This window comes from Hemicordylus capensis, chromosome 3, assembly GCF_027244095.1.
Source record: "Hemicordylus capensis ecotype Gifberg chromosome 3, rHemCap1.1.pri, whole genome shotgun sequence".
Classification (NCBI taxonomy): domain Eukaryota; kingdom Metazoa; phylum Chordata; class Lepidosauria; order Squamata; family Cordylidae; genus Hemicordylus; species Hemicordylus capensis.
Genome location: NC_069659.1, coordinates 169,752,142 through 169,767,815, shown reverse-complemented (window position 1 = coordinate 169,767,815; position 15,674 = coordinate 169,752,142). Strand labels below are relative to the sequence as shown.

Sequence of the window (15,674 nt, the reverse complement as noted above, 5' to 3'; positions counted from 1 at the left end):
TTTTGCTTCTTGTCACGTCAGTGGCACCAATGATAGATAAAAACTACTGTCAAATAGGAGAAAGAGTGATAAATTCACACATGCCATCCTGAGTCTTCCTACAACAATGGAAGGAAATATTTATTAAGGCTTTGTTGCAAACCTTCTTCAGTTGGAAAGTTATACCATGAACCATTCATATTCAAAGACTTTTAATCAGAAGTCTAAAACATACCCCGTCATCATTTAAGGAAGCAAGTCGATCCACAAGTTCAGGGTTTGCTATCAAGCTCTTTATATATTCTTCACCTATAAAACATTTATAAAAACCACATTTACTGTATATAGTAACAGTTATAAACCAAGCAATACTAATTTAAATAATCCAATATTAAAATTTTGCATTCATTTGTTTACTACAGCAGCAAGTCTTCACTTTGGAGACTTACATGTATAAGCAGTTATTCCCTCTTCCAAAGCACGCTCCTTATTTGTTCGGTCATTTGTAAGCAAGATAACTTGCACCTTCTCTTTGCTTTGCAACTTCTTCAGGTGTTCATTATACCATTTTACAGCCACTCTGATGGCTCTGTCATTGCGGTCATTAGAATTTTCTCCTTGTTCTTGTTCTATATATGTTTCTCTGGAGACAAAAAAATATTAAGAAAAAACACACACCAACAATCCAGTTGTTGATTAAAATGCATTCCTTGGTAGTTTAGAAAAGGGAAAAATCTTCTGGATCTGCTTCAAATATATCTCAGTGTAATCAAATTCACCCCCACTCTATGAGGCTTCTATAACAACTTTTTGAATCTGATGCCATTCCAGGCTCTGAAACTGAGCTTAGAATAGTCACAAGGCTTTAAGGGATATGCAGACTGGTAATCAGTGCAGGGTCAACACTGCAAAAAACTGGAAACCTCTGTTTATTTGCAGTAGTGCAGCATATGGGTGTCTCTTTTCCTTCAGTGCACAGGAACAGAGACCTCCGACACACTGCAGGATTACATTATAATCTGATGCTAATATGCATCCTTTGCACAAAGTTGTAAATCCAGCACAAATCCCAGTTGAGGCAAAATTTGGTACTATCCCTAGAATAGTTCTACAAGTAGGTTTCATCCCAAGCTGAGTAAATATATTCATTGGCTAGCATCCAGGGCAGTGCTAGCAAAAGCAAGAGTTAGCACAAGCAATTTCCATTGCCTTCTCCCCTTATAGTGCCACCCACGGAAGGTGTCTCCATTTGTTTTTTGAGGCCTCCCTCCTCCCCGTGCAGCTAACACCCCTGACAAGGTGCCCTCAACCCTCAGGAATGGCTTTTTGGTAGGCTCAGGGGACTGCAGGAGGAGGTGATGGCAATGGCAGAAATTGCTTGTGCCAATACTTGCTTACACAAGTGCTACTCTGGATGCCAGCAAATAACTAAAATCCTGCTACTCCACCTCTGCCAGAAAGAGAGAAAATATCAGGAGATTAATGAGACAACTCTATGGAAGGCAAGAAGCAACACAGACTGCAGCACAGTACTACAATATATTGGAAACAAACTGCTGCTGTCTGACAGGAGGAAAGTGTGCTTCACCAACTCCTGTTATTGGTCAATTATCCTAAAGAAAAGTGTGTATTGCTCTGGGTTTTTATCTAATATGCACTTGTCTTGATTGAAGAACTCTCGCAAAGCGATGGCAGCAGTGTAATATTTAAGTTTATTTTAATATGATGAGAAATCCTGATACAAAATACAACAGTGCTATAGAAAGAAAGGAAATCCAACCTGCATTTCTCTCTGGCATCAACAAAAGTAGGTCTGTAACAAAAGTTAGTATATGAATATAGCATGTACTGATTTACTGACATTTGCCTATGGTCTTAAAATGAAATTACCTAGTTAACTGCTTTTAAAGGGTGGAGAGGGGGAAGGAGAAGGACAGTGTTCTTTCTAATTTTTTCTATCTGTGTGTGGAATGAGTTTTGTTCTGGGCAGCAGTATCAAACCAGTGTTTATGCACATGCATTCAGAGTGGAACCTTACTGATTCAACCTGAGCAAGATCTCAAATTAACTGAGCAGACATTTAAGAACTTGTGAGTGCACGCCTTAGAGGGAACACTGAAGGAATAGCATGCAGATTTAATTTCCTCTCCAAGCAATGCTGCAAGTACCATGGCTGCAGACCACAGAACCTGAGCTTACTGTAAGAATTCATCTATCTTCCATCTCTAGCCTTTTGCACCCTAATGCTCTGCCTCCTGTCACACAGAGATCTCCATTGTAAACACCTCTTTTGTCAGGCTGTCCCTCTCTAATCAGCACCTCCTTTTCCCTGCCTCCTATCTCTGTTGCCATTCTTTGTAACTGTGTAAAGCTCTTAAGCATTGTTTTTTTAATGGGGGGGGGGCAGCATCCAGACTAGTGCTTCATTAGCGGAAGCTTGTTCTGTTAACAGAAAGAGGACTGCACAAGTGCAACACTCCTTCCATTCATGAAAAGATTTCTACTGATGTAATGCTAGTCCAGATGCTGTCCACTATTTGTTAAAAGTTGGCAGGCAGGGAAAATATCTGGACTCTCAAAATAAACTTAACTGTTAAAAGAAAGAACTTTAAAAGGCCAACACACTCATGGGGTCCCTCCCTTCTCCACATTAGTAGCTTTGCCCTGTGGTATTTTTGCTACCTTCTTTGAATGAACCTGCAAGACAAGCAAAATATTGTTACAAATAAATTCTAACTGCACCTAACACACATGTTAACATTAGATATTTCTATTAGCATTAAATAAATGTTAAAGAGTGAAGTAGATTTAATACTGTTCATGCTTACTTGTGATGCTCATTAGTAAAAGAATAGAAATGTTTTTCAGGATTAGCTATCACATCTCTAATTCGCTTGTATACTGGTGCACTCCGCCTCCTTACTTCCTGCAAAACCGTCTGAAGAATGATCACATTTCTGATAACTTGATCTTCAAGGATATCAATCTGAAAAGAAAATGTGTTACTGGAGTTCTTAGCTTGTGCCAGTTACATATTACAAGGATGATCAGGCAGACTTTTTCTTCTGCAGCAGTGTAATTCATGAGCTAAACTAGCCCTCACTTTTGGAAAACAAACTGATTTGCTGGATCAGATCATTCATCTGGCACCAAATCTCTTCTTTAAGAGCAGTTAGAAAAATGCTTCCAGAAAGTGAACAAATGCATCAAGGTGACCACCTCTGCCCATTAGTCCCCAGCATCTGGTACTCATACAGCCTCTCTACATGATTCAGTTATCATGATGAACAAACAGTGACAGGTGTATCTTCCATGAAAACACACCAGAAATGTTAAAACAGCAACTCTGATATCTATGGTATAAGAACATCTGCTGGGTGAGGTTAGGGGTCTACTCAGTCCAGCACCTTTGTTTTCAACACTGGCCACTCAAGTACCTTCAGAAAGCTCACAAACACTGCTTCTATATTAAGGCCCCCCCCAACTAAGAGTTGTTCATAAATCCCACCCGTCATGAGCTTGCTTAATGATCCTTTCTAAATGTCACATAAGCTTTTGGTGATGCAGGGCATTAGCACCAACGAGAAGAAACCCAATGCATAGCATATCAAAAGTAATACCCATATTCTTTCTTGTGGCTGAGAACGTGTGTTTGTTTGCAGGGGGAACGGGGCTAGAAGTGTGGCATTACTTATATTACACATACCAAAGCTGCCTTTTCCCTTTAAATTTATACTCAGTCATACCCACCAGGCCACTTCTCCAGGACTCTTTTACTCCGATTTCCTCTTACCTGGTGCAGCAGTAAATTGGTGTCCAGCAGCAGGTAATGCGGGTCAGGGCAGAGGGTGCTGGCGGCCCCGCTGGGCTGGGCTTCCAGGAAGGAGCGACCTACCGGGCCGTCCTTTTCGCCGGCGGCACCGCAGAGTGTGCAGGCAGCCGCCCCGCAGGAGATGTCGTCCCGCAGGTAATGCTCGCGCACCACTTTCATCACCGCCCCGGCGCGCGTCCGCTTCAGGAAAGTGCGCGAGGTCAACATCTTCCTCCACGGTCTCCTCCTGAGCCACGCAGGGGAAAAGAGACTCACTCCCAGAAAGAGCAGGCACGAGCCCAGAGGCTCCCAGAACACACCGCGCCAAACACGGCCCGCCCAGGAGGGAGGAAAATCAGATGACGCGCACGAGCGACGGAGGGCAGAAGGACTCCTTCGCTCACCATAAAGATCGGGAAAGACGGGCAAAAAAGCATGCACCTTCCGGTTTCTGTCTGAGCGCATGCGTGAGGCAAGAGTGTCATGAAGACGGGGGAGTTACTCTAGTGTCTTCCTATCCTCATGTTTTTGCGTTGGTTGTCCCGCAAGTTCAGCTGAGAGCTGGAAGTGTTGCTGCTGTTTTGACGCCGTCCGTGCACGCGAAAAGGAGCGAGAAAAAGAGAAGAGGAAATTAAACGGGCTGCTAGTCTATTGACAATGCGATGCCAGGCATATAGAACTTTCACCACAGAGATGCAAGGGAGCTAGAGCGATGCTGCAGCGGTGCCATCGCGAGTGAAGGTAGCCAATCAATCGCCACTTTCAATTGAGTACCTGAGGTTCAGTCTGCGTCTCTTTATCTCTATGGTTGCAGCAACGTCTTAGTCCCCCACCCCCACCCCCACCCCCCACTGATTTCTATGGGCATCCACTGGATCCGGCATGCCATGCGAAAGGGCGGGAGAACTAGAAGAGGAGTGCCGCGGTGACTTTACCTTCTGTAGCATCAGTTTCGTTGCTATGGTTACAGAACTGCCTCTCTTCTCGTCCTTGTCGCGTTTGCTCCTTAATATGCGAACGAATTTAGAGAGGAAGCGCGTGAGTAGTTGGTGGTGGTTGCAGGGGCTCTGGATGAGTGGCTGCTGGGGGCGGGGGAGTCCGCAGTACTTTGTCAGCTTTTTCTTTTTTCTACTCATTCTCAAATCTAAGTTCACGGCTTGATTGACAGTGACAGAAAGGGGCTGTTTGGCTGCGTTGACGCTTAAGGAGACAGAAAAATGTCCCAACCAGGACACCGTCCTTCCTCCTCTCCCACGTTCTTTATCTCAGAATCTTCCTCAGCCCCGCATCCCTCCAAAAAATAAAAACCAGGATTTAGTCTGAATGCTGACTAAAGAGTTGTGGCCAAGTTTAATAATACTAGTTAGCAATGTGTTATTTAGTACTTTTAAGGATAATCAAAGCCCAAGCCCTATTCCCATATTTTAGAAAGGGCAAGAAGGATCAACTGTTTCCAAAGTAGTGGAAAGAAAGGGGTCAGAAGAGAGTGGTAGTTGCAAGGATGGGATTTTCTGGGATTGGGTTCTTGGCCCAGTACATTCTCTCCTTCTTTCTCAAAGTGGCTCTATGGCAAAACTGCTTGCTGCTGACTGCTCTACTCACCCGGTTAGTAAATCAGCCTCTGGGCTGTCCCACTTCAGTCTGCTGCTGGTGTATTTCTGAATGTTTCTCCAAACACAACACTGTGAGTCCCAGACTGAAATAATACAATCAAGTCATATGTTCTACCACCTTGGTGAGAACTAGGGCTTGGCAGTATTCCTTAAGAGTTGTATAACAGGAAACGTTTGCTAGCTTTCCTTGTTGCAGTTCTCCTAGCCAAACAAGCTGTAACTGACTGAATGTTCTGTTCTGTATGGCTGAGGTTCACCAAGGTTTTTTCTAAAGTCAGTTTCATTAATTTCATTGAGGTTTACTCCCAATTAATTATACTTAGGATTGCATCTTTAAAGTCTGTCACTCTTTAGGATTTGGACTCGGCAACTTGTTCTTTTTACTAATCACACAAATTCTCTATACATTGGCACCAATTCCATAAATAAAAGTTTCCAAAAGGGTTGTAGGTACTTTACTAATGAGATGAATGAAATCTACTCTGATAATATTAAGAGTAACTGCTTGGGAATGTGATGTATGAAAATGCAAACACAAACATTTTAGTTTTTCCTAAAGACTTAAATGTAAAACACCTTAAAAGCTGAACCACATATATCTATGTATTGGGAGAAATATTGTGCTCTTGTAACTTTTTGGTTGACCAACTAATGAGTATTTGAGTTTAGTAATATTCGTGGTTCTACAGTCTTGGTATCGTAGTATACCAAGTATGTTGTACCCAGTGTATTTCCTTGTTAAACCCTCATCTGACTCTGCATTTAAGGGTACTTGAGGCCAACCTTCAAATTTAAAGTTTTAAAGTAACTTTTCCCCCACTGTAAATATCTGTAAATAAGCGCAATTTGAAACTAGAACAGTAGAGTACTTTACTTTTCTGAATCCAACCTTATTTTTTTATTTAATATAGTATTTCACACACACTTAATGGGTACAAGAATGGCTTGTTTTATTATTTCAAAGAAGATTGTTTCTAGACTATTAGTTGGGGAATGTGAATATGTTGCTTTAAATACATGCTTCCTATGTTTCAGATGTTGCACAAAGAAAAATGAAATCTTTCATGAAACAATTATTTTTACCAGCTTTTTGTATTTTGTTTTTCAAGGTTTTTACAGTTTTTAAACTGTAAATAGAAAATTCTTTAACGGAAGAATGTCACGGAAAGTCTCCAGGGAAACTAAAAAAGTTAATGTTTCCAGCTCCTTGGAATCTGAAGATATTAGTTTGGAGACTACGATACCCACAGATGACATTTCATCCTCGGAAGAACGGGAAGGTGCCATAAAAATCACTAGACAGCTGATTGAGCGGAAGGAGTTGCTTCATAATCTTCAGTTACTGAAAATAGAGCTTTCTCAGAAAACCCTGATGTTAGATAACTTAAAGGTGGAATACCTGACAAAAGTAAGAGCATATTGTTTGTGTGCTTGTTAGTGTTGTGCTGCACAGCGCTATGTATGTTTACTCTGAAGTGAGTCCTATTACGGGGCATACTTTTAAGAAAGTGTGCATAGGATGGCAGCCTTAGGGTTGCACATGGCAAAGTAATTCTCATTAGCATCTTCTGGTTAGGTAACTTTCAAAACAAAATAACTGACATCCACTCCTCAGCTTCCGTAATGGCTTTTGGAAAGAAAGCTATAACATGGTTTCTTACTCTGGCTTTTAAATGAGGGCTGTGTTCTGTGTTGCTGCTGCTCTGTACATTGTTGTTTTGTTACGTACCTCCCTGCTGCCCCAGTGTCCTCTTTGGCCTGAAATAAAAGGAAGTACCCTCCCCCACTCTTAAAGGTACCCCCCACCTTTGAACTAACCCACACCAGTTCTGTGCACATCCCTACTGTGTCTATGATTTTTAAAAAACTTTAAATAACTCTTATTTGTGTATTTTTTATTTTTCTCTGTAAACTGCTTTGAGAATTTTGTTGAAGAGCGGTATGTAAATATCCGTAGTAGTAATGGATTATTATTATTAAATATTTTTAATATTGACATTTAATATTTGAGGTATCTATCTAATATATATATTTTCTCAAAGGTACTGTATTTTAATGAAAGGCGGTATACAAATCTGACAATAAATAAATTGCTTTAGGAAAAGTTCTTCGTCACTTCTGTAGCATACCGTGTTCACATGGAACATATCTATGTTCACTTTGCCTTTTAGAAATGTGTGTGTCTGTGCTATATTCTTAGCAGCATGAATGACAGATTCCTCTTTGATGCATTGAAACTAAATAAGCATCCCCTTTTTGAAGGGCATACAGTGTGGATTAGAGTATTTCTTTAAAATGTTATTAGCCACCCTGAGTATATATCTGTATATTTAATTCTCTAAGGCGTACCCTTGGCTAGAGGCGCAGATGCTCTGCACCAGGCCCAGCTAGTTTGACATAAATAGAAAGATGGGATAGAAATATAATACAGAGACTGTGGACATATTGTTGGTTTTGTTAATACCGATGAGGAGAGAAAAGTATATCCTAAACTGTAATTGAACCTGCAACTGCTCTAACTTTGAAATAGCCTAATTTTGGAATAGCTTCATTTAAACTTGGTTCAATAACTCTTCATTCTTTTTGTATGATTTACCTGTTTTAGATTGAGGAGCTTGAAGAGAAATTTAATGATGCTCTGCATGAGAAACAGATGCTATCTTTACGACTAGATAGCCAGTTGGCACTGCAGCAAGAAGATGCTCGGTATGAAAATAAGGGATCAGAATTAACATACTTTGAACTTGCAGGGATAAGGCACAACATGGTTGACTTCACAATAAGAGACCAACTGTGCAGTATATTTTGTTTTACATTTTTAAATTGAAACTTCAGGTATTTTCTCAGATATTTACAGTACTTGGCATGGATGTTTCTGTCCCATGTAATCCTGTGTCACATGCCACCTTGTTTCAAATGTTCCCCCCCTCCCCCGGACTGTTGGGAATGGCATTTTTTGGGGGGTGCAAGGGGCTACAATAGGGTGGATGGGGTAGGGTAGAAAGGTCCTCTTTTATGAGCTTCCGGGTGGGTGAGTGGATGATTAGATACAGCTCATGATGTTGAAATATAAGCTCTGAGAACAATGACAAACATCCTGGCTTACAAAGTATCTGTGCAAGTAGGGTCTGCGAAGACACAATACCCCCCCCCCCCGCTTGCAAAACTCCCCGTGTCCTGTGCTTGCACTGTTGCTCCAGACTCTTAGTCCTCTTGTGCACTTTGCATTCTCTGAAGAAGCTTAGTAAGGCTGGAAACACTGGAAACACTTTGTCAGAGAGTCAGCAACATGGTTGTTTGTTTGTTTATGTATTAAGTGGATTTTTATACCACCCCAACCCAAGGTCTCAGGGCGGTTCACAACAAACAAAACCCAAACATTAAAATCAATTAAGTACTAAAAACAGTTTAAAACATATCAATAAACAATACATTATTTAAAAAGTTACAAAGTTAAAAAGCTAAAAGTTGAAGTTAAAAACATGTTTCTGAGCTTACTAAGTGTGGGAATGTTCTGGACACTTAGCGCTCTTGCACCATAGTGCAAGCACAAGAGGATGGGTGGGTTGTGTGAAGGGTGCTGCTGTGTCCCTGCAGGCCATACTTACATTCGTTGGTTAGAATGTTGGCCATCAATTTTAATTCACTTTATGGGAAAAACTTAATGACATAAGATTAGGAAGATTCTAATTGTCTGAAAAACCTCGTGAAACAGTTGATATTCTTATTGGACTGATTAACTTTCAGATTATCTTGAATTTTCAAGTTATGCTGAACTTTTTTTATGGCTCTAATAAAAAATGGTGGAAACACGCATATCTGATCTGATGGTGTAATTCTGGTAAAGCTGAGAATAACAAATATGTAGCATTATGTCAGTTACATCTGAAAGAACTTTGGAATGCACTTCCAAGCAGAATTGGTGCTTCCCCATCTCTGGCTGCTTTCAAGAAACAGCTGAAGACATAACATATTTAATCATTCCTTTGGTTAAATAATTTTAAAATGTATACTGTTAGAAATTTTTTTTAAACGGTCTTGTTGGTTCTGTGTTAAATGTTGGTATAATGTTACAGAAATATGCTAAATAAATAAGTCAAACTTTTACCTGCTTTTTGAAAGACTTGCTTCTGTAAAAGAAATATTAATGATTATAATATGTAAAACTAATATATCTGGGTCGAGATCCGTCGAGATCCATAAGAAGTGGGTACTGCGCCTGTGCAGGGACCACGCGGTAGCTATGCCGAAGCTTGTCGAGGCATCCTGGCCACGCCCCACGCTTTGCGCGTGCTATTTAAGGGCAGCCAGGACGCACGTTCCTCAGTTCTTTTCCGACCGCCGTTGCGTTAAGACCTCAGTCTGCCACTAGTTGGGAAGTTCCTCGTTTCTTTTTCTTCAAGAGTTTGTGATTCAACGGACTGCTCTTTCTCCTTTATTCGACTCAGTCTGGCTGACGTGCTCTCTCCCTCATTTTGAACTTGGACTGGCTGACCGATTCTCTCCCTCTCCCCGAACTGGCTGACGGAAACTTCTGGCTCTCTGACCTACGGACTGACTGATGATCCTTCGACGTTCTCATGGCACGATGGCTGAGGAGAAAAAATCCTTTAAGAGGTGTGAGCGCTGTAGAGCAAAACTCCCCTCTAAGGACTTGCATGACTTATGCCTCATCTGTCTAGGCGAGCAGCATAACGTCACCACATGCAAAATTTGCCTATCCTTCTCGAAGCAAACTAGGAAAAACCGCGCGCTTCGATTACGGGCGGCCATTTATGAGGACATGCTGAGTCCTTCGACACCGGGAACACCTTGCCCTTCGGCATCGGGTAAGCGAACTCCCCCGAAATCATCCTCGGCTCCACCGTCGGCATCGACTTTGCATAAGCAGAAGTCGCACGTTCGATCTTCGACTCCGAGCCCTGGCCGTTCTTCGAGGGCCGCAGCGAGTAAAACTGACAAACGGGCCTCGACACCGCCCTCGACGTCGAAAGTGAGAACCCCATCAACGTCCACGGCAAAAGCTGCGTCGACACATAAGGCACACCGCTCTTCGACGTCGGAGGCGGCTCTGGAGACGTCTCTTCCCTCGATGTCTAAGTCACCAAAACGAAGGCATGAACACCCCTCGACACCGGGAAGGAAGCATCAGAGGCTTATCGATTTGACGGAAGAACATACTCCATCACCCTCAAATGTATACCCTCACTCTCCTCTGTCGGCCCCTGCCACCTCGGCCAGCGCTTCGCAACCTTCTCTCGTTACCGAATCATCGGTACCGAGTGTGACTATCTCGAGAGCACTATCTCTTTCCCCGGCCACGACGCCAGTTACCTCGTCGCCTCCACCTACACCGCGGACGACAATTCCTCCTCTCTCGACACTACATACTCCGATAGTCTCGGTATCTACTCAAGTCTCGCCTCGATGTCGACCACCGACCTTCGATGTCGAAGTTGCGGAACCTGTCGACTCCTCGGTGCCTCTCGTCTGGACGGAACAGAATGCTCTCCTTAGTTTGCTAGATTCGACATCCAACACCCCGTTGACATCGACGTTTCTGGGTTTTTCCCCAGAAGTAGAGAACCCTGGATCTGCGGCTTCGCTGCCTCGTCCGACCACAACACTGACAGCAGCCCACCTGCGCAGCCCCTTTTCATGGCATTCATGTGGATTCTCCCATGTCGGTACTGCCGAGAATCTGGGCCCTTCCTCACAGGTGGCCACCGGCGTAGGTGAGGCACTGGGGCCGTGGAGACCTGTTTCTCAGCTAGCCCACCCTGCTGCATTGATAACATGCCCGGAGTGCACGGTGGCTACGACACAGACCGCTTCTGTCACTTTACTACACCAAGCCTCACAAACTAGATCTGTGGGTACACGGTCCATGTCCATCCAAACTGACCTTCCTCTTCTTCTTCAGAAGTCTATTGTGGAAACCCAAACCCTGATGCCAGCGTCACCCTCTACCTTGCATTCTGACCACGGGGGCTCATCAGACTTTGTATCAGATCAAGAAGAAGAGGGAGAGGAAATAATTGTGGAACCGCCGACGGAAGTGGCTCCTACCACCTATGTGTCGCCAAATGAGGAGCTCAAGGCGTATCACAAACATGTACAAGCTATGGCTGACGCCTTGGGTCTGGACCTTCGTTCAGAATTGGCAACCATTGACGACCCGGTCTATAATTTTATGCTAAAGACCCAGTCAGCTGCACCTGTTGCCCTACCTATGCTTCCTGTTATCACACGGGCTGCAAAGTGTGCCTGGGAGGTTCTCCACACCTCCACCCCAACGTCGAAGCGCCTGGAGAGCTTATATCGTATCCAGGACAAGGATAATGCCTATCTTCACAAGTACCCTGCACCAAATAGCCTTGTGATTGATTGCGCTGCAACATCCAAATCAGGGAAGCGCTATACAGTGCCGCCTGACAGAGAGAGTAGAAAATTGGATCTCCTGGGCAGGAAGGTTTACTCGACCTCCTGCCTCTCCATAAAGGTGGCAAATTACTCTGCCTGTACCGCCAAATATAGCCACAGCATCTGGGAGAGCTTGCTTTCAGACTTTGACACACTACCCCCAGAGGAGTTTCGTAAAAGAATTCTGCCACACTTTAGAGCGCTCAGGTGACTTGACCAGGCAACTCCTGAGCATTGCAAAACACTTGGCGGAAAGCGAATCCAGGGCAATGACTGCCGCAATTACCCTACGCAGGCATGCCTGGCTGCGCTCCACTAACTTACAACCCAATATGAGGGGGGAAATCGAAGGGCTGGCCTTCGATGGCACTGGCTTATTCAGCGACGCGACTGACTCCACAATGGAACAACTAAAAAAGTCAAAGTTTACAGCAAAGACCTTTGCATCTCAGGCCTCAACCTCGACCCCCTACCAGTCATGGTTCCGCTCCTTGTTCCAACGTCAAAGACCCTCATACCATCGCCAAGATCACCGTGATTACCGTAGGCCGTACAACCAGTTCCAAAGACGTAACTTCAAGCCAAGTCTAAATCAGGCCAAGCTCATCGGAAGTCTACTGACACCCAGAAGCGTCCCTGAACCACCCGTCCGCCCACTGACGCCTCCTCTTCCCCCGTCCCTGCCTGCGGGGTATCTACCATCGTCTGTGCCGCCACATTACATCAGACTGCCAAGCCATGCCCCCGCATGGCACCACATAACATCGGACCGTTGGGTCCTCAAGATTATATCCTTGGGATATGCCATCGAATTCAGGGCGATACCATGGTTCACTGCCATGAGGTTCACCCCTCCAACGTGTGCTCTGCGGGAAGAGGTAAAGGAACTATTGCAAAAAGGGGCAATAGCCCCGGTGTCCTGGGCGGACCAGCGGGAAGGCTTCTATTCCCGCTACTTTCAAATCCCCAAGAGGGATGGGGGACTTCGTCCCATTATGGACCTCCGCTGTCTGAACAAGTTTGTGCCCGTCCAGAAATTCCGCATGATGACATTACAACAAATTCTCCCCCTCCTTCAAGGAGAAAGGTAGCTTGCGACTCTGGATCTCAAGGACGCCTACTTCCATGTCAGCATCAGGCCTCAACATCAAAAATACCTGAGGTTCACAGTAGGAACGCAAGTGTTCCAATACAACGTATTGCCCTTCGGACTGTCTACAGCCCCGAGGGTCTTTACAAAGTGCATGGCCCCAGTGATCGCCCATCTGAGGACACTGGGAATCTCGATTTACCTGTACTTAGACGATTGGCTCTTGACCTCCAAAGAGCAAAGACGAGTTACTTTCGCATATCCACTGTGTGTTGGACCTACTCTCCGACCTGGGCATTCAGGTGAACTGGAAGAAGTCTCACTTGGACCCAGTACCGGTGACCACGTACATTGGGGCTGTCTTGGACACGAACACCCAAAGAGCATACTTACCAGAAGAGCGATACGTACACATCCACGACCTGGTACACCTCTGCCGCCAGTTCCCTGTCCAATCAGCTCACACAATACAACGCCTTCTGGGCTTGATGGCGTCTTGCAACACTGTCATACACTTTGCATGCTTGAAAATGAGAAAACTACAGTTATGGTTCCTATCTGTCTTCCACTCCTCCAGACACAGTCAATGCAGACGTCTGGAAATCCTGCCCCAGGTCCTAGACTCACTCATCTGGTGGATGACGGAACGGAATCTCCTCGAGGGCATGCCCTTCCAACCCCCAGTCCCGACTGTCTGGCTGAAAACAGACGCCTCTCTTCTGGGTTGGGGAGCGCATTGTGGCCGCCACCGGACTCAAGGCCTGTGGACACCAACACAGGCCAGTTTTCATATCAATTTTCTCGAATTGCTTGCGGTTTTTCTGGCTCTGCAAGCCTTCCAACCTCTTCTCCAGAGCTCGTGCGTACAAATACAACTAGACAATACAACTGCTCTGGCTTACATAAACTGTCAAGGTGGGACGGTGTCTCGCAGCCTATGTGCCCTGGCTGTTCAAATATGGAATTGGTGCCTCCGTCACCAAGTCTCACCCATAGCTGTCCACATAAAGGGGTTGGACAATGTCCTAGCGGACGACCTCAGCCGGGTTTTCCCTCGGGACAAGCCCCACGAGTGGACGCTCAAACTGGAGTATATCACCCCCGTCTTCGACCAATGGCTTCAACCGACGGTGGACTTGTTTGCGACAGCCATGAACACAAAGTGTGCCCGCTTTTGTTCCAGAGCGGGGCGCGACCCGCTGTCTTTGGGAGATGCTTTCCAGTTGGACTGGGCAACAGAATTACCATACATGTTCCCACCTCAACTGATAATAGCCAGGGTGGTGGCCCGTCTCCTAGCAACTCCCATCCAGTCTCCTCGTGACACCGTGGTGGCAAGGCAAGCTTGGTTTCCACAGCTACGCAGACTCTCCCAGAACAGATACCAACGTCTCCCACAGGTGCCGGACCTCCTGTCTCAAGACGACGGCCTCATCCTTCACCCGGACGTTCACACCCTGAAACTGACCGTGTGGCGCGTGGGATTTTGAAGAAAGTCCTCTTGAACTGTAGAAAACAATCGACAAGGCAAAATTATGCCAGCAAATGGCTCCGCTTCCAAAACTACGCAAAGGCCGGGGGATTTTGCCCCATCGGGCCTCTGTAAAGCAAGTCCTACTCTACCTCTCCTCCTTGAAGGCCCAGGGCCTGGCTAATGTTTCCTTGAAAGTGCACCTGGCTGCCCTGTCTTCCCATCACCCTGGTGCGGATGGCAAGACCCTCTTCTCTCACCCGGGACAGTAAGGCCTTCCTGAAGGGCTTGGCTAACGTCTACCCTCCGGTCAAACCGCCTGTGGAACCTTGGAGTCTCTCCTTGGTTCTTTCCACGCTTACTGAAGCGCCATTCGAACCCATGGCAACAGCACCTGTGAAACTAGTCTCCTGGAAGACCGCTTTTTAAATCGCCATCACGACGGCCAGACGTGTTAGTGAGCTAGTGGCTCTGCGAAGTGACCCCCCGTTCACTCGATTCTTTCCCGATAAGGTCCTATTGCGTATGGATTCCTCCTTTTGGCCTAAAATAGTCTCCAGTTTCCATCTGAACCAAGACATTGTTCTCCCGACGTTCTTTAGAGACCAATCCTCGGCTCTGGAACGATCCATGCACTCTCTCGATGTACGCAGGGCCCTCCTTTTCTACCTGGAGCATACTAAGTCGTTTCGCAAGACGGTTCGGTTATTTGTGGCCTATGCGGGCTCCTCCACGGGAACCTGCATCTCCCGTCAACGTCTGTCCAGATGGCTAGTGGATCTTATACTATTTACATATAGACTTCAAAACCGAACTCCTCCGGAAGCCATCAGAGCCCATTCTACCAGAGCTCATGCTTCCTCCGCTGCACACATCTCCGGAGTGACCTTCATGGACATCTGCAAAGCCGCGACCTGGTCCTCCGAGACTACCTTTGTGAGACATTATGCCATAGATATACGTTCTGCTGCAGAGACCAACTTTGGGAGGAGTGTTTTTAAAAGGGTGTTACCTTGATTACTACTGCTCCTCCTCCTTTTTGGGAGCTTGCCAAACACCCACTTCTTATGGATCTCGACGGATCTCGACCCACATAAAGAGGTTGCTCACCTGTAACTGATGATCTGGTAGAGATCCGTCGGCATCCATAAGATCCTCCCGTCCTACCCCTCTGCAGTAGTGTGTCAGGTGTGCAGCATTTGTTTCCGCTAGGGTCTTGTGTGCCTTCACAAACTCACCTGGATGATCATCACCTTGCAGCGGTCGTCCAAAGAACTGAGGAACGTG

The 15,674-nt window shown here is 45.4% G+C and overlaps 2 protein-coding genes across 7 annotated transcripts in view; one reads left to right on the top strand and one right to left on the bottom strand.

Annotated features, from left to right (window-relative positions):
• DIS3 (DIS3 homolog, exosome endoribonuclease and 3'-5' exoribonuclease) overlaps positions 1-4,255 on the bottom strand; it is a 38,308-nt gene extending 34,053 nt beyond the window's left edge. Inside the window, exons 1-5 of one of the 3 annotated variants that reach the window (XM_053307221.1) lie at positions 3,773-4,255; positions 2,808-2,965; positions 1,760-1,792; positions 429-622; positions 215-288 (exon numbers count right to left, since the gene is read on the bottom strand). In XM_053307221.1, coding sequence (XP_053163196.1) covers positions 215-288; positions 429-622; positions 1,760-1,792; positions 2,808-2,965; positions 3,773-4,255 — 942 coding nt within the window. Of the gene's footprint in view, positions 1-214; positions 289-428; positions 623-1,759; positions 2,677-2,807; positions 2,966-3,772 lie in introns of those variants that run through there. The other 2 variants (XM_053307222.1, XM_053307223.1) reach the window with 2 other exon arrangements.
• A 142-nt stretch (positions 4,256-4,397) lies between these two features.
• PIBF1 (progesterone immunomodulatory binding factor 1) overlaps positions 4,398-15,674 on the top strand; it is a 178,423-nt gene continuing 167,146 nt past the window's right edge. Inside the window, exons 1-3 of one of the 4 annotated variants that reach the window (XM_053307224.1) lie at positions 4,398-4,531; positions 6,513-6,811; positions 8,009-8,109. In XM_053307224.1, the coding sequence (XP_053163199.1) occupies positions 6,560-6,811; positions 8,009-8,109 (353 nt within the window). In that variant the 5' untranslated portion in view covers positions 4,398-4,531; positions 6,513-6,559. Of the gene's footprint in view, positions 4,532-4,643; positions 4,829-4,865; positions 5,396-6,438; positions 6,812-8,008; positions 8,110-15,674 lie in introns of those variants that run through there. The other 3 variants (XM_053307225.1, XM_053307227.1, XM_053307226.1) reach the window with 3 other exon arrangements.